The sequence below is a fragment of the Saccopteryx leptura genome, chromosome 3 (assembly GCF_036850995.1).
Source record: "Saccopteryx leptura isolate mSacLep1 chromosome 3, mSacLep1_pri_phased_curated, whole genome shotgun sequence".
NCBI classification, from domain to species: Eukaryota; Metazoa; Chordata; class Mammalia; order Chiroptera; family Emballonuridae; genus Saccopteryx; species Saccopteryx leptura.
In genome coordinates, this window is record NC_089505.1 from 180,356,078 (window position 1) to 180,379,214 (window position 23,137).

The window sequence follows — 23,137 nt, forward strand, 5'->3', positions numbered from 1 at the left end:
TTAGGAAAGTTACTTAGGAGAAAATTGATTTGTTATTCTGTAGTAGCTCAATTTCTGAACTATATTAAGGGAGAGTAAATTCTGAATGTGATAGCTCTAATAGGCTCTGACACTGAAAGTTTAATAGAATGTTATTTATTTAATTAAAATCACCCCCCAATATACACATGCAAATACAGACATGCACAGTATGATAACTGGGCCATCTCTCATGTGACTAAAAACATCTAATTCTAGAAAACATCATTTTAAATCAGTCATCCTCTTCTGACATCTTTGGAAGCATCTTGGGTCAGATGTTCCTGGGATATAACACAGTTAGAAATCTCTGTGCCGCCTGACCTGTGGTGGCGCAGTGGACCAAGTGTCGACCTGGAACACTGAGGTTGCTGGTTCAAAACCCTGGGCTTGTCTGGTCAAGGTACATATGGGAGTTGATGCTTCCTGCTCCTCCCCCCTTCTCTCTTTCTCCCCTCTCTAAAATGAATAAATAAAACCTTAAAAAAAAAAATCTCTGTGCCATGTCTCAGCTGTCCAAAAATGAGTACTTGGAGAAAACAAATCAGACAGTGTAAATTAAAATCCCAATGTTTTAAAGGCAAGGTGGAAGGTCAGCTGTGGACTTAAGTGAGCTCACAAGCCCAATTGTTTTCTCAGTAAAGGCCTCTGAATTCTCAGCGGCCTTGTTTCATCTTAGCAAAAATAAAGATTAAAAAATGTCTGGGTTGCAATTCCTACTGTGGGGATGTTTTTGGGTTAGAGTCCCAAGAGTCAAAGTCTAGGATCTAAAATGAGAATGATACATCAGTGCTATGGCTTGGTCAGTGTAAAACTTTCAAGTCAGTTTCCCTAATTTAAAATAGAACAACTGAATTGATGTAACTCTGGTTAGGAAAAATTCAAACCCCAAGTGACATTCTAAATATTTCCATAACCCTACACTTACTATCATTTTAGTTATGGAGCACAACAAACACGTGAGTTGTGAAGCAGGCACTGTGTACTGAGGATTACAGGAGAAGCTGCAGGAACTGATTATGAATATAAAATATCCCAACACTACTGAGAAATGAAAATCTGCGATGCTATCATAATTATTTCTTATCAACCAATATTGGAGAAAGCTTCTCATGCTCTCACAACTGCAGGCAGACCTCGCCTCCACTGCACTGTGCCCTGAAGCTATTGCGTTCTCATCAATGCCAATGGAGACCCACCACCAGAAAGATTACCACATGCTGAAAGCTCAGATGATAATTAGCATTTTTTATACATAAAGCATTTTTAAATTAAGGTGTGTAAATTTTTTACGCATACTGCTATTGCACACTTTATAGGTTATAGTATGGTGCAAACATAAATGTATATGTACTATGGAATTAAAACATCCATGTGACTTGCTCTATTGCAGTGGTCTGACACTGACCAGGGTTATGTCCGAGGTCTGCATGTCCTTACAAGAATTAAAGCTAGTATCTGAGTCTGCAGAATGGTGAGTGGCTGGGATGAAATTTGCCTGAAACAGTAGGGCTTCAGGGCGCACTCTTACCTACTCTGCAATACTGTCTCTCATCAGGCCACAGGACTGGTCCCACTGCTGCAGTCTGGACACACAGAAGACAACACCTAACCCTCCTGCATGTGATGGTCTTTCAGGCACAAACTTCCTGGGCTTTTCACATTCATCTCTTCTTTAAAGAAGCCATTTTAAAGCCTTCAGTTGCTTAACAGATGATGTGAATTCAGCCCCCAGACACCTGGGTCTCCCTCTTGTTTGGGTTTGGTCAAGTTTGTCCCTGAAAGGTAAAGAGTCTAGCTATGGACTCCAAAAGCCCTGGGTTTGAGTCCCAGCCTTATAAAGGCACTGTTTGACTCTGGGCAAGCAGCTCAGCTCACCAAACCTCAGTTTCCTCTTCTGAAAAATGAGTTAACAGTTCCTTCTTCATAGGAGTTCTTACTGTCCTTGCATCCACATTTTTTTCTCAAGAAGGGCCTCAGCCAACACATCACTCTTGAGAGACACATTAATATTCATTTGGATGGTGATGCTGAACTTTATGGCAATGTGTTCTTAATGGCTTGGGAAATAGCTTTCTTCTATGTCTACCAAAATGATTTCTCTCTTTAACTCAATTTTATATGGTGACACTGACTCAATTCTTTGTCTCTTGTTGCACATTTCCCCCTTTCTCATAGGAGAAAAATCCTCAAAATAACAATTTATAATACATCAAAATATTGATAGAAACCTTATGTCCTAATGTCTGAAGATACCTGTGGGCATGATTTATTATACAAGTCCCTGTGTTATAACTTAGCAATTAGGAAATATTGATAAATGCAAGCACATTACTGATGTCAATTTAAAAAGCACAAGAATGATGAACCTCCCACAGTGCTTTGACTCAGGCAGTTAGGGAGTAGTGCTCATCAATACACATCTAACCTTTATAAACACCGAGGGAAATTAGGCTGTCAGGAAACAAAGGGTACTTTCACATTAAAGTAAGATTATTTAAACAAATGAGCATCTGGTCAACAGGAATATCTAACAGAATTGCAAACAAATTCCTACAGAAAAAACAGAATGCTTACTAGTGACTCATGATAGATAAACAAGCAAAGTATTCAAGAGGAGTCAAGGAACATGACACACTGACTTGCCTAAAGGGTGACCCAAGTGTCTGAGTGGGTTGGACCTGATTATATAAGTCAGGAGAATACAGCAAGTCAGAATCTAAAGAAAATTGTAGGTTTTAGGGTAGTATCTTAGAATATGGCTTGAAAATGCAGTATTTGCATCTTCACACAACCACATCAAAAATACAACTAAATTAAAAAACAAGAAACCAACTAAACTAGAGCAACCACCATTCAGAACCTTCTATAATCTAGCTGAATGAAGTCCTACAACTAAGGATATAAAGGAGCCACATCGACACTGGTAGGATGGGTGGAGATGTATTATAGAATGGACTGGTAACACATGGCAGCTAAAAATCAGGAGGGATACCCTGGCTGCGAAGGTCCCTCTAGAGGAGCAAGGGGTCCCTGCCCCATACTAGGACCCCCAGTCTAGGGTTCCAGTGTTGAGAAGAGAAGTCCTCATAACTCTTGCTGAGGGAGACAGAGGGCACTGGAGTCACAGGCAGTCATGAAGCAACGCAATGCCACAAAGGCGGGACAGTTGATAGGATAGGCTCCGCATGGGACAGACACAGGCAGGAGCAAGCTTGTTCCTAATGGTTCCCTAAACTGCTAGAAGAGAACAAAAGAGTGGTCACTGTCTTGTAGGAGAAAATGAGCTCAGTTTAAAGAAGTACTGCCAGTAAGAAAAGTACTTTAATGTTATAAAAATACAGCTATAAAGATAGCTGAAAATAGCTGCTAACTAAATAATAGCTGAAAATTACAGAGAAAAGCAAAATACTAAGTTTGGCACTGTTAAGACAGAACCCAATTCAAAGCAAGAGAAGAATCTGATTTTTTTCTCTTTCTACTCTCTCCCCTTCCCCATCCCACTCTGTCTCAGGTTTACTGAGTCCTTGTGAACAAAACCTCTTTTGTAAATAAGGTATCCACTGCCTGTCACCTGTATAAAAGGGCAGTTTCTTTCTGTTCCTCACCATGACCCATGTAACATTTCTGCCATTGCTGGGTGTTAAAAGCTTTATGAAGTATCTGCCAAAAGCTCTTCTCCAGTTGGTTCCCCTGCTGAGGCTATGAAGAGCAAACATTACATAACTCAGCATTATGTAACTTGGTTACTCCCCCACGCTCAACAAAACATGGTATCACATTTTCTTTTGAAAGTTAGTTTAGTAAACAGGGAAGATCAGTGACATAACTCACCCTTGGTCAAAAGCTAACCTTCACAGATATGTTTTTAGGACCTAATGGTCATTTTCAATTATTTTCAGAATCAGAAAATGTCAGGCATTAGAGGGATCTTAGCGCGAGACACAGCACAGCCTCTTCCTTGTCTGCTGGAGGAACCTGGCATATGAGGACGGCCTGCCAGCTGCCGTCCCAGTGCCTGCCTCTGCTGGCTCCTGGGCCAGCCAGCACTCAGTGATTGAGTCCTCACTGGTCTCTGATGGCAAATTTACCACTTCGCAGGCAAGTCTGGAATGTACTCAGTTATTAGTGAAATTCAGGAGTAACCTGATGAAAGATACACCCAGTTTAATCTTAACAAGGCAGTTAAACTCAGGTTTGATAAATATAGTGGATTCCTTAAATTCCTAAAATTCTTGTACTTTTAGAGATCTTGGAACCAATGCACCCAATTTCTTACTTTTTATAGATGAGGTTTAAAGGGTCATGGACTTTCTTGTGATGCACTCTAATTTGTGACAGACTCTGAAGAGGAATCCATGTGACCCTGGGGTTGGTGCTATTTTCACTACATAAAGGAGGTGAGATGAGTGGGAAAAAGAGAAGTGCTGTATGAAGTGAAAATGAAGAGAAGGAAAACATTTAAAATACTGATTTAATTGTACACTACCAAAGTTTAAGAAAACTAAGATTATTATAGTATCATATCTTAGAGAATTTTTAGGTTTTTTTCTTGATTACCAATCCATAAAATGACAACCTTAATTACTAGATAGAGGAAGAAGTAAAATTTCTGACACATACCACTTGGCTTTGTTATTTCAGAAACATAGCAAGTACAAAACTACCATTAATGTAAGAATGGTATTCCTTTGTCTTTAGTAGGAAAATTGAATGATGATACTGTTTTAAGAGAGATTAAATATCATGATCAAGAAGAGAGAGTTACGCCCTGGCCGGTTGGCTCAGCGGTAGAGCTTCGGCCTGGCGTGCTGGGGACCCGGGTTCGATTCCCGGCTAGGGCATATAGGAGAAGCGCCCATTTACTTCTCCACCCCCCACCCCCTCCTTCCTCTCTCTCTCTTCCCCTCCCGCAGCCAAGGCTCCATTGGAGCAAAGATGGCCCGGGTGCTGGGGATGGCTCATTGGCCTCTGCCCCAGGCGCTAGAGTGGCTCTGGTCGCAACAGAGCGACGCCCCGGAGGGGTAGAGCATCGCCCCCTGGTGGGCGTGCCGGGTGGATCCCGGTCGGGCGCATGCGGGAGTCTGTCTGACTATCTCTCCCCGTTTCCAGCTTCAGAAAAATGCAAAAAAAAAAAAAAAAAAAAAAAAAAAAAAAAAGAAGAAGAAGAAGAGAGAGTTACTATCCTTGTGTTAGAATTTAAATGTAAGTGTATTATCTCTGAAGAAAATAACAGTTTTTTAGGCCGATACATGTGTCATTAGGACAGTGATTCTCAAACTTTTTGAAGTCGGGGCGCATTTAAAATCCTACAAATAATTGTAGGCGCACTATATACAAATTTCTGAGAAATATGCTATAATACAGTGTGTCCATAAAGTCATGGTGCACTTTTAACCGGTCACAGAAAAGCAACAAAAGACGACAGAAATGTGAAATCTGCACCATTAAAAGGAAAACTCTCCCAGTTTCATACCTATTCAGTGCAGTTCAATGTGGGCTCATGCACAGATTTTTTAGGGCTCCTTAGGTAGCTATCCCGTATAACCTCTACAGACTCATCACTGACTGATGGCCTACCAGAACGGGGTTTCTCCACCAAACTGCTGGTTTCTTTCAACTGCTTATCCCACCGAGTAATGTTATACCTATGTGGTGGCGTTTCATTATAAATGTGCCAATATTCACATTGCACTTTGGTCACGGATTTGAATTTAGTGAGCCACAGAACACACTGAACTTTCCTCTGTACCGTCCACATCTCGACTGGCATGGCCGTGGGCTGCTCCGCTGTATACACAGTGTTATGTCATCATCTGCGCATGCGCACATGCTGCCACATCATCCTACAGAAATTGGGAGGGTTTTCCTTTTATTTGGTGCATACTTCACATTTCTATCGTCTTTCGTTGCTTTCCTATGACTGGACAAAAGTGCACCATGACTTTACGGACAAACTGTAATTAAGCCAAATATTAAAGAAAAAAATATAAAGTCCAAGCGTGCTTTTATGGTAATTAAACAAAATAAATACGACAAAATTAAATTTATTCTGACATTAAAAAACATTTTTATGTTACATTTTTTGAGTTATGCTTTTTAGAATTTGTAAAAAAGAAGGGTTAAAAAATAAAAAAACGACAAAAAGTTATCTTTATATATATATATATATATATATATATATATATATATATATACATTCTTAGTAAGATTTAGTAAATTTGGCAGGTCCCGGCATGAAGTGTTAAGTTTTTTCATTCTTGTGTTTATGAGAAACATGAGCCTGATGTATCCTAGCGATTTCTTGCATGTTTGGGCATATATTTGAAAGGCAAACTCTCATTTCCTCATCAATACATTGAAGAATTCCTCTCTTTTTACTCTTAATTATGTTGAGGATAGAAAATCCTAACTCACATAAATAGGATGTTAAAAATTGTAGTAAAATGTTCAAAGCTTTTTTAGATATTGCCACATATTCTTCTTTTATAGAAACCCAAAAGGCTTCAAGAGACAATTCCTTATGTTTAACCATCAACCCACAATCAGTGGATATAGCTGCCAGTTCTTCTTCTGTTAATGTTAAACCAAAATCATTTGAAGCTTCCTTGAATGGGTTTCTAATCCAATTGGATTGTTCAGTGTTAAGTGATAGAAAATGCTATAAATTAAATTCTGCCCGTCAGCCTTCAAGTCCTATTTTATTTACAGTTAACTTTTGCTCCCTTTCAGAATCGAATTCTTCAATATCATGCTTCTTTTTGAGAAATCTATCCATTTTATTTGGGTGTATTTATCTAAAAATAATATAATGATGTGTTAATAATAAATAATGATGTGTTAACAAAAAGAGTGGTATTTCCGAGATGAAATGGTATAAGAGTAACTATATTTATTTTTATATCTGGGCACATGCTGTGAACCAGCGCAGCTAGTCATTCAGGTCTTGAGTGGGAACGGTGTGAAATTAAGAAAATACATAGAATTAAGAAAATATGGGGTCAGGAGGGCCCTGTAATTGCTGCTGGCAAGAACAAAGTGTGCCCAAAAACCGCATCTTGCTTTATTTATAGGGCAAAGTGAGGCCATTAGCAAATCAATGGTCTCTAATCATGTTTCCAAGGCAAGCCAAGAATTTTTACCAAGTGCAGAAAACCCCACCATACATATCATCTTAACTTGACACCAAACAAAGGATAGAAGAAACTTGCCTCCAGTCTTTCCGGGGAACATGGGGGGCAGTGTAAACAATCCAGCACCACAGCTTGACAGCCTTTTGCAACCTAATCAGGCAAGTGAGGTGGGGGGTTGGGAAGACTGTCAGCATACAGCCAATTCCCCACACCTCTGTCCCCCAAATATCTAAACTCCAAAAACCCTGTTGGGTTTTTGGTCCCCAATAGGCACATATTTCTCTGTAATACCATAGGGGACACCTGGAGATCTTCTAGGGTGCACCAGTGCACCCTGGTGCACACTTTGAGAATCATCCCATTAGGAGAAATCTTTTGAATTGAACAATAAAACTATCCTTCATATATATATATATATATATATATATATATATATATATATATATTCACAGATAAAAACCATCAAATTAAAAAAAAACCCAACTGCAGACATCAGATGCTCAGGAAATGAGTCCATGTTCTCATACACACATTAGACATGGAGGAGGGGATTAATATCTACCTGCATCTCAGAGGATGTGGTACGGAAAACACAAATGAACAGGGTGAGCTCCTTCTATTGCCCTTCTCAGAAGATGTGACATTGTTCCTTTGTCATCTTGGGTGAAGATCTTCAGCATTAACATGACTTGAATTAACTCTGATTGCTTGAAAGGATGAACCAAGCACTAAGGCATCTAAAGGTTCCTATTTGAAGGGCACTTCAGTGATGGCTTGTCAGAAAAGCACAATTGGAGCTGCAGCCTTCAGATCTATGGGGAAATTCTTAGCAAATTCTTCTTTAATAAGGTGGCTGAACTTTAACATTTTCAGACTGTGCTTTTTGTATTATTTTTTCTTTTGAAGGCAAAGAGAGTGAAAGTGTTTTTTTGAGAAATGAAAAGAGACCAGACCCTGGGATAAATTATTCATAATACTATAGAAGATAAGCTGTTAGCTTCTAATAAGAGTTCTAAATGAACAATTAGAAAAAAGAAATAGAAATCTTGCCTTCTCCCATCTCCAAAGTCTTGTTTACCTTGTGTCAAGTTAAGGCCACCCACAATGTGGTCCCTCTTCTAAGAACTGATTAAAATGTAAGAACAGATGTGGACCCACCAGTCTTCTAATCGTGTGGCTTTGGGAAAACTATGCAAACATGCCAAGTCTAAATTTTGTCATCTAAATTTTGTAGCATGTTTCATACAAGGCTGCTGTTAGGAGAAACTAAAAAAAACACATTCAAAGTGTTTATTTCATAGTGTTGGAGCATAGAGAGGGCATAATTAGCCCACACTGAACACAAGCACACTTTGTCACCACCACCACCACTGCCACCTTCATCAATAAAATCATCTCTTTACAGATGTGGTAAGTAAGGCAAATAAGCAACTTGCCCAAGATCATGCAGTAAATAACTATCAGAGCTGAGATGAAAACTTCCACCTCTTGCCTATGAGATCACTTTCTTCTGCTCCAGAGGTGAAGGTATCATTGTCTTCTTCCATTTTAGATGTTTCAGCAACAAAATAGTTCAAGGAATTCAAGAGTGAACAGCTACAGAATAAATGGGAAGATAATAAAAATTCCCAAATAAAACTCATGTAAAAGCTTTCTATGAATAGCATTACTAGTGCCTTCTTTATGAGCACTTCTAAACATGAAAATATGCAGACCTCTTCTCAGATAGGAAGACTGCAGAGATGAGAAAGGCTTCTTATAGAAAGGAAATGAATTCTTATCTTGTGCATTTCAACCTTGGAGGAATCAAGTACATTTAATGGGAAATCTTCAACAGAGAGGTGTTTCTTCTATAAGAATGCCAATTTTGGAAATATTATTGCCTCAACTTGAAGATTTTTACTGAAATTTCTAGAAAAAACAGAGAGGAAGGACATTCGTTTGAATTCTTGTATGAGGAAGTCTTTCTATAGCTGGTAAGAAACCATATATTGAACAGACTGACAAAATGAATGTCACACAGAGGCCAAGCTATAAAACTAAATAACGCCTCTCACTGCCCTGCTTTGTTATATATACTTTGACAGGGGGCTGAGAAATTTTTCATTCCTATTGTAGGAATTCATATATCAAAGGATATACGGTTCACTTAGGGGGCAATCTGGTCACTGTATATAAATTCAAAATGTTGATTTTCCTAAGGATTTTTATTAAAGTCTAAGATATTGTAGAATACATAAATTTCCTTTGTGTCTGACTGCCTTACTAGTTTTTAAATATATTGATTGATGCTTTGATCTAACTGTAGTTGATTTATATAGGTATAGGCGAAAGTACTACTGGGTTATACTTTTAAACTCTATATATTTGTTTTACTAAATGAGTGAATAATAGATGAGCTCTAGGATGGAGACAAGGAGTTTGTCTCCAACGAGAGTGAAGAAGAACTCTACAAGAATTTGATGGACCTCAAAATTCCACCCCAACTTTGCCTCCAAAAACCTTAAAAGGTCAATTCATAATTATATGGGATGAAGTGGGTGTTCAATAAATATTTAGGGTACGACTGTGGGCACAGAATTGCAATATATACAGTGCATTTGATTTATTGAGCAGATTGTGTTTAATGTAGCGAAGAAGCCAGTCAGAGAAGAGGAAGAAGTCAAATTAAGAAGCAGCTAGCATTAACATTAAGGTGGGGCTTGAGGAAAGCATTTTAATCTTTCTTGGCACATTATTGCTTTTTAAATGCTATTTCATTTTCTTTGAAAGAAAATGTTTTGCTTAGAGATAGGTGCCAGTATTAGTGTTGTATAACCTACCAGAAAGGAAGAAAGTGAACCGCAGAGGTGCTAGCAACATGAATAAAATCAATTTTTTTACTTTCCTTGTAGCAGAAAGGTTAGGGTCAAGAGATGGTTTTGGAATTCATGATGTTCAAAATATAGAGTTGGGCAAAAGTAGGTTTACAGTTGTTCATATGGAAAATAATACAATAATTGATAATAGTAAAAGAATGAACTCTGTGTTTCCTGTATACAAACTGAAAGCCTACTTTTGCCCCATCCTGTATATAACTGGCTATAGTTTTGCTCATTTATAGCCTAAACTAGAGCTAAGAACTTGGTGAAAAATGGTCAAAGAAAGCTAAACCTGAACTAATTCACTCTAAAATTAATCAGTAAATTTCTGCAAATAAAGAAATGAGGCAGATATTTATGTGTAATGTTGAATCACAGAAATTTAGGACTGGGAGTAGCCTTAGAAATCATAGTATAATCCTTACATTTTACTGATAAGAAACTGAAAACTCACAGAGATAGATCCACTTGTTCAAGCTTCAAATGACTTAAGCCTCCCACCTTCAAATACCAGTGTCTGAAGCATTTCATTTCATTTTTCACAGTTAAGAAAAAAAACAAACTGATGACTAGCTATATAATTCTGGGAGGGGAGTTTTTATTTACTGTGATAAAAAAACACACCATCTTAATCATTTTTAAATCTGCAGTTCAGTACTAAGTTCATTCACATTGTTTTAAAACAAATCTGAACTTTTTCAACCTTCAAAACTGAAACTCTACCCATTAAACAACTCTGCTTTCCCCACTTCCTCCAGCCCCTGACAACAATCACACTACTGTATGTCTTTGTGAATTTGACTGTTCTAGGGACCTCATATAAGTAGCTTATCTCACTTAGCACAATATCATCAAGGTTCATGTAGCATGTGACAGAATTTCCTTCCTTTATAAGGCTGAATAATATTCCATTGTATGCATGTCTCACATCCATCAGTGGAAATTTGGGTTGCTTTTACCTCTTGGCTAGTGTGAATGGTGCATAATCCTCTTCATCTATTTTAAATGCCTCTAATGTAAGGACTGACACTCCTATGCTCCATCAAAACAACTGCCAAGTATACTTTAGAACAAGGGGTCGGGAACCTATGGCTTGTGAGCCAGATGTGGCTCTTTTGATGGCTGCATCTGGCTTGCAGACAAATCTTTAATAAAAATAATAATAACGTTGAAAATATAAAACATTCCCATGTATTACAATCCATTCATTTCCTACCATTCATGTTCATGGTTGCAGGTAGCTGGAGCCAATCACAGCTGTCCTCCGGGACAACACCAAATTTTTATTGGATAATGCGTAACATACACGGGTCATTGTATGGCTCTCACGGAATTATATTTTAAAATATGTGGCGTTCATGGCTCTCTCAGCCAAAAAGTTTCCCAACCCCTGCTTTAGAGATTCCCCAAATGATCAAAATGATACTTAAGCTAAAATGTATATGAGGAAAGATACAGAGTATACTATTACTTTTCCACGAAAGGACTTAAAATGCTTCTACCTTTTGTAAAATATGAGAACTGTGAGCAATATATCAGTTCTAACTCAAGCTTTATCCAGTATTTAGGCTACCAGAGCGGATACTGCAGTGATTGATATAGGAAAAGATAGTCATTGTTCACCAGCTTCTCATTTCTCAACAGGCACATCAAAAAAGTTACTGGTGGACATTTCTATTCAATGGTCATTTAAAGACTAAATAGTAAAATAGCAAATAAAAGTAAAAAATATGGTTTCAGAGTCTCATCTACCACCATCCAAAATTCAAATAAATTAGGCACATTACTCTGCTTTCAGTGATTTACAAGAAAGGCAATAAGTATAATCCGAGAAATTACTGAAAATGCTTCACCTCACATACACACACACTTAGGTTAACAGAAATGCGTGCCACCTGTGATGTCAACCCCTTGCTTATTATCTTTAATGGCCATACATAATATCTGCTCTAATTGCTTACAACTGCAGGTTCATAATTCTGGGCTGATACATATATTATTGGAATTGCTTTACTAAAATCAAAACATATCAAAACAAAAACAAAATAACACTAGCTTAAGAACAGCCAATGTAGTTTAAAATAGTCATCATTGAAAAGCTTCTGGCAACACTGGTATGACTATAAAACTTTGTCATTATCCAGAATTAGAAAACATTGTTTATCCATTCACTGTATAATTACATTTTACAATACACTTTATATTTCTCTATCCAAACACTTAAGTTACAGATAAACCTTGTTTTGCTGGATCCAGTCCTTACCTTGATACATGTATATAGCCCATCACTGGTAGGGTAACCAAACTAAATTCACCAGCATACATCAGTCAGTGGTTGGGAACTTCTCAAATGTGGAACAGCTGTTCCTTTCCTAGAGATCAAGGTTTTTACCTGGCTAACTACCTAGGAAAGGGGATCAAATACAACTTTAGAGACACACACACACACACCTCCTGTTACCTGGGTTTGCTCTATTATGAGAACCTGGAAGAACAAAAGGGTGTTACTTTCACGGAAGGCACACTAACGGAAACTGACAGCATCACATAGCTGTGAATAAACCCAAACTTTGCAAAGGTATCGTAATTTTCACCAGATTTCAAGAAAAATTGCTCTACATTTTGGAATCAACTGAATATTCCTTTAGTTACTCTCTTAAATATCAGATCACACACTTAAGGAACTCTCATCACAGTACAGAAATATAGGTCTAGTAACAACCCCATTGCCAGAGCTCTCTAGAGCAGGGGTCTCAAACTCAACTCAGCATGTGGGCCGCAGAGCAAGATCACAGCCATTCCGCGGGCCACACTAGGTCTACAAAAGGCAACTGTTACGCAACACTTTTCTCACTGCAGTTGAAAACAAAAAAAAATCAGTACAACAAGCACAATCGTACATGCAGTTTACTCAGTGTCACAAAACGACCAGAAACTGTAGTTCGCATCACAACTGCTGTTAACTAAGCTAATATCTAGCTAGGATGCTAGAGAAATGAAAAATACAAGTAGGCCCCTAGGCTTACTTAATTTTATCCAAAATATTTTGAACTTCGTGGATTAGTCTGCGGGCCGCACAAAATTGTTCGGCGGGCCGCGAGTTTGAGACCCCTGCTCTAGAGCTTGCCATTTCCAGTGGTCTCTTCTATTTCTTCTCTCATGGACATGTGACCGTTACACTAGGTGTGTAACAAAGATTACAGCTCTATTTCAAGAGGCTTGGAAGATGTGTTCTCTTTGATGAACACAAAGCTCTGTGAATGACACATGGAGGGATGCTGACACTGTGGGCCTCAGAAGACCCCTGGACATCAGGCTGGCATGCTCGGGAAACACCGGTACAAAACAAGGCATGATATGGCTGCTTACCATGCAAAGGGTGTAACAAAGTGGGAAAGGGGTGGGGAGGGAAAGGAGATTAGAGCGGGGATAAATGGTGATGGCAGGACACTTGATTTGGGGTGGTGAACACAGAATACAATATACAGATGATGTATTATAGAATTATACCCCTGAAACCTACAGGATTTTATTAAGTCACCCCAATAAAGTCAATAAAGTAAATGTCGATAAAAAAACAAAGGGGTTGACAAACTGCAGAGCTATAATAAGTAAGGGTGATTAACTGAAAGTTATTCTAATTCAGTGGTCCCCAACCCCCAGGCTGTGGACCGGTACCGGTCTGTGGGCCATTTGGTACCGGTCCGCAGAGAAAGAATAAATAACTTACATTATTTCCGTTTTATTTACATTTAAGTCTGAACGATGTTTTATTTTTAAAAAATGATCAGATTCCCTCTGTTACATCCATCTAAGACTCACTCTTGATGCTTTTCTCTGTCACGTGATACATTTATCCATCCCACCCTAAAGGCCGGTCCGTGAAAATATTTTCTGACATTAAACCGGTCCGTGGCCCAAAAAAGGTTGGGGACCACTGTTCTAATTAACGTCTTATAAATAGGAATCAGAAAAAATATCTTTAGAATGGCAAGATTAAAAATAAAGAGCAAAGACAAAAGCAAAGACTGGTTGACTTTCTTGTTTCTCTTTTTAATATGAAATACCCCAGGAGCCTGTTTATAACTTGCAGTAGCAAGTCCTCAGGGGCTGCTCTGCTGCCCAGACTGTGGAAGAGCTGTTTGCCCAGCCCTGCACAGCCCCACTGCTGGGTATCATTTCTGGCACCATTGGACACATACACAAAAGGCCTCTCCAATTTTTCTCATCCTACTTGGGAAGCAGACAGTAAAGCTCAGCTTAGTGGAGGTTAGTCCAGAACTTGCTTTCAGGAGAGAGAAGTCATACAAGCTGCCAGGGTAAATCTGTCTTTACAGAACCATTTTATACGGAAACAAGTGGAGGTTTACAGAAAGGTGGAAGAATGTCTCTGCTAGTTATGATGTTAAAGACGATTAATGCAGCTGAAAATAAATTGAGATTGCCATACTGAATGATACTTTTCAGGGAGAAAGTTGGTTCAAAAATGTCAAAGAAAGAACACAGGTATGTCAGGCTTCTATTCAGTGGACCAAAACCATGAAGGAGCCAAAAGAGTCTGACTCGCCCATAACAGAGGAAAAACAATCTACCATTTTACTTCTTCAAATCAGAGTAATCCTTAGGAACATTGTAAAAGGCCAATAAGAAATGCTGATGCTCTCTACAACAAGGGTTTTCAACTGCCGGTCCATGGACTGGTGCCGGTCTGCCAGAAATTTCCTGCCGGTCCATGGAAGCGTTAACCATGCTGAAGTTGGATGAAAATTAGAATCTATCATTACTGGATTGAAAACCACTGTTCTAGAGCCCTCCGGGGTTGCCACAATGAAGACTAAATATCTTTGTGCGTTGAGGGTATAAAGGAAGAATGACATGGATGAGAGGTGGAACAAGGTTGATGTGGTCCTTAAATATCTTAAGAACAAAATTGGGTGCTGACTTAAGATTGGCTTAATCCTTCAGTTTCTACTGACTCAGGCACTCACATTCTTGAACTTTTGAGTTTGGTTTAAGGAACTAGAAGACGCAAGCTCAGATCTGGTCATGTAGACATGGACAAGGCATCCAGCTTTCTTGCACCTTGGTTACCTGCTCCCCTGAAAGAAGAACATCTTTGCAGAGAGACTTTTTAAGAACTGCAAAGTCTCACCATGCACAAAGCTGTATCATTAACATCACAGCTGACTGAAGTGACTGAAGAATTAGAAAAAAGATCCACTTTAAAGACTGACTAGAATGCAGGGAGGTAGGGTACGGTGTTGAGAGCCAAGAAAGTCTGGTGGAGGACTTCAGTTTGAGAGTGGCCTTCCAGATGTGCACAGCTGGCAGCTGTGGGCTTTCTCATCTGCGGAACAGTCATGCTGGTATCGAGGTGCATTCTGGTGGATGGTCTCTGGGTCCAAGTACTAAAGTGAAAGAGGGACTTGATATGAAGGACAGTACCACTCACGAGGGTACTATCTCAAGATCCTCATTAGGTTTCCACTTTCCTTTCAGAGTTCACTCTCTGAAGAGAGGTTTTGGGCGGCCAGCAAGATACAGTACTAGGATTTGGGTGGCACAGACTTCTTGACTGCAGCATATGATCTCAGGACCAAACGCTTTGTATATTCATTTAGTCCACAAATAATTTTTAAGAGCCAGCTGCACGTGGGCTATTCTAGATCCTCTCTATAACAACAGTAAGCATTTACTATGTGCTAGCATCTTTCCAAGGCTTTACATATGTTAGCTTATTTGATCCTCACCATAACCCATGATGTTGGGTCTTTTGTCATCTATACTTTATGTTAGGCACCTAGAGGTTAGATATTTGGCCCAAGGCCATAGTAAGTTGAGTCAGGATCTGAACTCAGGCAAGCTGGTACCATGGCCCATGCTCTTGCATACTAGGTAGGAATGACTACAATGGTGAGATCTCTGTGCTCACAGCAAAGGAGAAAACAGACAAGGCCAACAGTCATGTCATTTTTGGTTTGATAAGTGCTCTAATGAAAACTAAAGCAGGGTAAAGTGAAAGGGTGACAGAAGGAAGGAAGCTACTATAGATTCTGTGGCCAGGGAAGGCCTCAGTGATGGTGGAGTCTGAGTGACAGGGGGAATTGGGCCATTGGAAGGTCTGGTGAGAGGTTCTTCTGGGCAGACTCTGAGAAGGGAACAAGTTGAGGACAAACCAGGGACATGAAGAAGGTACTGACATAGAACGAAGGAGACAGGAGCAATGGAGGACCTTTGAGGACTTCATAAGGACCTAGATTTCATTGTCAGGGCGCTATGATATCCCTGTATGGTTTTGACCAGGGGTGTAACCTGCTTTGATTTTCCTATAAAAAGACCGTTCTGGCAGTGTGTGAAGAATAGAACATTTGGGAGGGATGTAGTCAGGAAGGCAGGTCAGAGGCTATTGTAGTTATGTTAGGCCTTTTCACAAGGTCGACTGATACTGGCTTAGAGGGAGGCGGCTCCAGGAGTCCACTATATCTCATAAGTTAACTGTGGTAAATGTTATTCTTGAACTCAGGAAGTATCTTGATGTGAAGGGGAAGGGAAAGAAAGCCTCCCTGTTGCTGACATATAACTGGCTAACTAGTTCTCTGATGGAATGAGAAGGCTTTCATTTGTCAGGGTCTGTCTGAGCTGGGTCTTCAGGGACCACATCATCAATCACCTGCTGCTCTCCTAGTTCATATGGAAGCCCTGGGCACTTGCCAGGCTGCCCTGGGGAGGGTGCCGGCCTTGGCATATCTTCAGAGGCGCCTGTGTTTTCAGTCTGCTTTAAGCGGACTCACTGGGGATATCTGATGACAGCCCATCTAATCCTTTTTTTTGAGGGATAGTTTTAGCCCTTCAAAATAAAGATAAAGGCAAAATGGTGAAACAGATTTCTACCAGAGTACCCTTTTCTAAGCATTTTCTATTCTGAGCAACCTTATAATGAAAGAGAAAACCAGCCTGTTTTGGAGATGCTTGGCAACTTTTACATGGGAAAATGCCAAAGAATTAAATCTTTCTGAGTTTATGCAAAATAAAAACTTAGGTTGCTTGTTTTTCCAAGTTCCAGTGCTAAAGGATCCCATAAAATTCAACCACTGATGGCTGGAAAATGCCATCGTTCTAGTTTTCAAAATGTAACTCATTTAGCTGCTACAATCAAAGGATATGCAAATATGCAGATCAATTTCTTTTTATGACTATCCTATTACTTTTTTTTTTCTCTGAAGTTGGAAACGGGGAGGCAGTCAGACAGACTTCCGCATGCGCCCGACCGGGATCCACCCGGCATGCCCACCAGGGGGCAATGCTCTGCCCATCTGGGGCATTGCTCTGTTGCAACTGGAGCCATTCTAGTGCCTGAGGCAGAGGCCATGGAGCCATCCTCAGTGCCCGGGCCACCTTTGCTCCAATGGATCCTTGGCTGCAGGAGGGGAAGAGAGACAGAAAGGAAGGAGAGGGGGAGGGGTGGAGAAGCAGATGAGCGCTTCTCCTGTGTGCCCCGGCTGGGAATCGAATCCAGGACTCCTGCACGCCAGGCCGACGCTTTACCACTGAGCCAACCGGCTAGGGCTTATCCTATTACTTTTTCATTTCTTTTATTTAAAGATCATTTCCTAGGCTTGTCTGAATGTGGCAAAGTTAATCTGTTGCTAGATAACTACAGAACTCAAGGAGGGTCATCAGAATCTGAAATGTCATTCTAGAAGGGATTGTTTCATTATTTAGGCATTAGGACAAGACTTTTAATTTTGACATAAACTAAACTACGATTTTTAATACTGCTTTTCTTTTGAATTTTGTTTAGAGTCAAACATGAAGAATATATGTTAATATATTATGATATGATAAAACATTAGTCAAGCTGGCATCTTCTGATGATGCTACAAAAGTTCTTCCCAAAACACAAGCAGAAATTAGGTAACTGTAAGGGGCTTCCCTTCCATACATTGTAAACAAATTTACTGCATGTGAGAGAGAAAAACAAATAGAAGCAGAAATGAAGCTTATGGTGTGATTGGTGCTAAATCCAAAGAAAATAGTGAAGAGTATAATTTTTTTATAGAGAGTGAGAAAACGGATTGTTAGCAGACTGCTTTAACCTTTGGCTTTTTAAAGAATTTTGCAGAAAGATGGACATATCACATTACCCAAAAGACCACGCTGTGGCAGATGTTCCATTCTACCTTGAGAGAAAGAGAAAGGCAAGCACTAATCTACAAGATGAAAACAAAAATACTTCCTTGGGTCATTTATGGGGTTAATCCCAAAGCAGCTGCTTACACCAACTGCACTTGCAGATACACCTTCCACATGGCAACAAAACTAGCTTCACCAATGACCATGTCTTCAGGAAAGGGCAATCTTATCTTGAACTATGATTTTAAAATACTAAGAAGAGTAGAATACATTTATACTCTTTGACATATGCTCATGTATAAATGTGCAATATATCTTACAAAGAGACAACACTTTTTTTTTGAAGTTTCCCATACTTAAAGTGTCAGCTTCCCAAAGGATGCAGTCCCTGAAAATTCAAGAAAGTTGATGTTTTCCTTGAATTCAACAGTATATAATAGGTCTCTTTGTATGTCCACATGAGTAAAAGGAACAGAGTGTCATGTGTCTGTGTAAATCATGAACATCAAAAGCAGTGATGTCCAAACAAGGGGTGGGTGTCAAAGCTTTAAGTTCTTAATGAAAAATAGTCCATCAATGAATTCTTTTACCTGTCGGCGGATCACTTCCAAGTCTCTCTTGGCTTTATTCATTAGAGTTTGAATTTCTACAGGATCTTTTACGTTCTTATTTTCTCTGAAGGCATCTCTTATCTTCCTGATAGCGTAAGTTCTAAATAAATTCAGAGGAAAGAAAAGAAAGGTGTCAGCATCTCTGAAGCTATGCTTTTAAATGAATCTAAAAGCTTTTCCTTAGGAATGAACTGTCTGATATTGTCCTATGGATAATTCACCTTGATATTTGCTCTTGGGACAGGTCCATCCATTGCAATTCTGAGATGACTAAGCAAACACATTTAGGGATATAATCTACACCAAACAAGTCATATATAAATGAAAAAACTGCTACTGAAATGCTCTTTAGATTACTGGCTCTTGATAGAGTTATTCACATATGGCTTCCCTCCATTTCCACAGAAAACCGAACCTTTAATGTACAGAGACAAAGCAAGAACTAAGAGGGGAAATGATGTATCACATGTACATGCACCAAGACAGTGATCTAAGCTGCATGTAGGGGGCAGCTCTCCAGTCTCGTCCTCTATTTTGGCAGTTTCTTCCTCTTGTAAAACATGACATGTTAGAATGCACATCAACGTCCTATGTCAGTCCAGAGTAGAGATTACACCACAATGCTTCCAAGTATGGACATATACCCATGTGTGCACATGTCCAACATTGGCCTCCCCCCATATAAAGTACACACAGTACAGGTTAGTAGTTCAAGAACAAGGCTTTCAAGTTAGACAGACCTGGGTGTGAACTTTTGCTCTAGCTCCCACTGTTTCCTATCTGTCAGACAGGCATCATCCTCTCTACCACTCAGGGCTAGTGGGAGGGTTAAGCTTAATAAGGAGCATCTGGAATCTGGCATAGAACTTGGTCCAAAAAAAGAAAACAGACCCAATGAATGGAAACTCTTCTTGCTATTCCTTACTGCAGTTAGCATCTACCTTTCCTCACATCAGTACTACCTCACTGTCATACCACAGTGTGTGTAGAGAGGGAAGTTGGTCTAGGAAACTAGCCATAACAGAAGTGTCAAGAGTCCTTAACCCAATAAACTGCCATACTCAGAGAATCATGGCCTTGATCCCCAGACCCACCCATTTACACCAGAGTAAAGACAGGGCATAAGAAGCAGCAGCCTCAGTCAAGCATATCAGACACAGTTTTCTTTACTCTTTTGATTATCTCAGATTGCTCCTCTCTTAACTTTGAGCACCAGCTGTAGAATCCATGTGAAACTACCAGTAATGTTTAGTTTAGAGATAGAAGAATGGAAACAGAGGCAAAGAAATGAGGACAGGGAATATTATTTCCCTGGGAGCTGGGGTGGGTGGACATTGGGAGATGGACACAATTTACTGGGGAACCTTACTTTAAAGAGGACTAATTTGTTTTAGGTAAACTTTCTAAAGTAAAAAGAAACATTAAATGAAAAATTCAAATATCAGGTCTATTTGCATTTAAAAGGAAGAGTAAAATGAAATCTTGTAATGCTAAGAACCATAAAGAAGAAAGGGAGACAGTTTAGGAACTCGCATTTTTAGGATGTAAGCCACTGCTAAGGCTTTCATCTTCATCCTATGTGAACCAATGGGGGTATCTGTGGAGGAGCTTCTCTTGGGGTGACACTAACTGGAAATGGAATCCTTGTACCAGCAGATACTTTATAACAATTGGGGGTCATTCACTTATGAAGGTATATGGGAGGACTTTACTAATAGACTTATTTACATATAAATTTTCTTCATGTATGGAAGCTAATTTAACAAGATTTTATTTAGCAGATAGATGAGCTAAAAGCAATTTCCAGTGTACTTTCTTGCACAGCGTAATGGTTATTTATATGACACAGAATCATTCTTCTCCACACCCACACACTCCTCCAAAACAGGAGCAGAAAGGGAACAAACTAACTTAAATCTAATATTTTGTTTAATATGCAGATTGATTTTAAAATAGAAATTAACCTCAGGGAATCATTCATTGTTTTGATTCATAATTCAGGATGCTGCATAGGCTGTTTGGAAAATATAAAATGAACAGCCATTACTAAATTCATTTTTCTAAAAGCTAGTGACTAGGTAAGAATAGCTAAGGAAAAGGGAGTATGGCTTACAATATTAAGACCTAAGTTCTTCCAAAGTTTAAGAAAATTAGAAAATAGCTTAAGAAAGAGTTCATCACCACCAAGCCATAACACAACCAAGTGTTATAAGAAATGTTAAGACCCATACATATGATGGCTACAAGAGACCCACTTCAGATCTAATAAAAGACACACACAGACCAAAAGTGAAAGGATAGAAAAAGATATTTCATGGAAATGGAAACAAACAAGCAAAAAGCTGGGGTAGCAATAGTCACAGCAGACAAAATACTTTAAAACAAAGGCTATAATGAGATACAAAGAAGGACACTTAACATGTTATATCCAAGATATGGAACCAACCTAACTGTCCATCAACAGATGAATGGATAAAGAAGACATGGTACATATACACAATGGAATATTACTCAGCCACAAAAAGAATGAAATCTTACCATTTGCAACAACATAGATGGACCTACAGGGTATTACACTAAGTGAAATAAGTCAGAGAAAGACAAATACCAAATGATCTCACTCATATGTAGAATCTAAATAACAAAATAAATGAATAATAAAAACATAAACTCAAAGATACAGAGAACAGACTGATGGCTGCCAGATAAGAGGGGGTTTAGGTGGCTGGGTGAAAAAGGTGAAGGGATTGAGAAGTACAAATTAGCAGTTACAACATAGTCATGGGGATGTAAAGTACAGCACAGAAAATACAGTCAATAATATTATAATAACTATGTACAGTGCCAGGTGGGAAATAGACTAATTGCGAGATCATTTTTGTAAGTTATATCATAAATGTGTAATTCTCTTAACATTTAAAAAGCTCTAAGAAATTATAAAACTATCAATAATCCAATAGGAAAGTGAGCAAAGGATATATAAAATGACAATTCTCAGAAAATGGTAATCAAATAGCTTATAAACATGAAAATGTATTTAGCCTCACTCATAAGAAAAACATAGCCCTGGCCGGATAGCTCAGTTGGTTAGAGCATCATCCCGAAGCACAGAAGTTGCTGGTCAGGTCCCTGGTCAGGGCACATACAGGAACAGATTGATGTTCATCTTTCTCTCTCTCTCTAAAAATCAATAAAATAAACATTTTACCCCCCCCCCACAAATTTAAAGTACACTGAGATATGGACTTAAAAAAATTGCTTACAATTAACAGTTTATATCACTTGAGCTCAAGGTCCAGCATTCTAAATATTTTCCTGTGCATCCTTGTTGTCTACCCAAACCCCCAAAGTCCATACCTAAAGGAATGAATCTAGAGCTTCAAATTAATGTGTCTACAGCAATCAAAAGGTTCTGTTCAAATTCTGGATACACTTTTGACATGAATGATGTAATAGTAGCCTCCTCTCCTTCTTGCTGTTCTTCCTTCTCCAGTGTCTAAAACCTGAAGTGTTCCTTTTTGCCATAAGAGTAGACAATGCATTGGCTCAGAATGATAAAACTAACCACTAATGCATGAACAACTCTTCAGTTGCCCGAATTCTTATTTCAAATGATCATAATTTTGTAAAGGTAGTCACACAGATGGCTGAATTTTCTAATTTTGTAGGAGAGGTCGAACCACCAATTATTTCAATTTTGCCCTTGCCCTGATTTTTATCATTTGCAATTTTTTTCACTAGTACTAAAATAAACCATTCATCCTTGAACATATTCTGGCTATCAGCCTCTTGACTGTGAGCAAGAATATTTTTAAAAAAATGTGCAGATACTGCAATGAAAATGGCAGTCAGCTGCTACACAATGCCTTGCATTAGGATTGATCTTAATAGGAGTCAGATGCTCTTTCAAATAAGGCATGAAAAATCAACACCTAAAGGGTAACGGAACAGCAACGGCTACCAACCATGAGAAAGTGGACGGCATCCACAGACACAGCAAAACTGTGCCTCTCACACAAATCATTGTTCTCCCTCTATCCTCCTGAGCTTTGCAGAATTTCTTAGCACTTCTTAGTGCAGGAAATTCCCACTTGGCTTTTTTTCTCCACCCGTCTTTGCCTGCCTGCCTGCCATCAGACCTCCAAGTGTCCACAGGTTCTTCTACTGGCTATCCTTTCATCATTGCAAGGATTAAACTCCTTTATGAGATTCTTTCACTGTTCCAATTTTCCAGCCGCAAAGTAACACAGCAGGTGGGGATGAGAGCGCTGCAGTATCTCAGGCCCTACTTCATTTTCTCCCAGAACTGTCAGCCAAATTGCAGGTGATAATACTCACAGCCTCCCTGGCATGTGGAGGCTCACATTGGCTTTCACATCCA

General features: G+C 39.1%; 1 protein-coding gene across 5 annotated transcripts in view; it reads right to left on the reverse strand.

The window, feature by feature from the left end:
• LYRM4 (LYR motif containing 4) overlaps positions 1-23,137 on the reverse strand; it is a 148,396-nt gene that overhangs the window by 94,821 nt on the left and 30,438 nt on the right. For 4 of the 5 annotated variants that reach the window (XR_010750299.1, XR_010750298.1, XM_066376968.1 and 1 more), the window contains exon 2: positions 18,736-18,856. Coding sequence is in view for 3 of the 5 variants with exons in the window: in XM_066376968.1 (XP_066233065.1) it covers positions 18,736-18,856 (121 nt within the window). In the remaining 2 variants the exon portion in view is untranslated. Of the gene's footprint in view, positions 1-8,358; positions 9,063-18,735; positions 18,857-23,137 lie in introns of those variants that run through there. The other variant, XM_066376971.1, reaches the window with a different exon arrangement.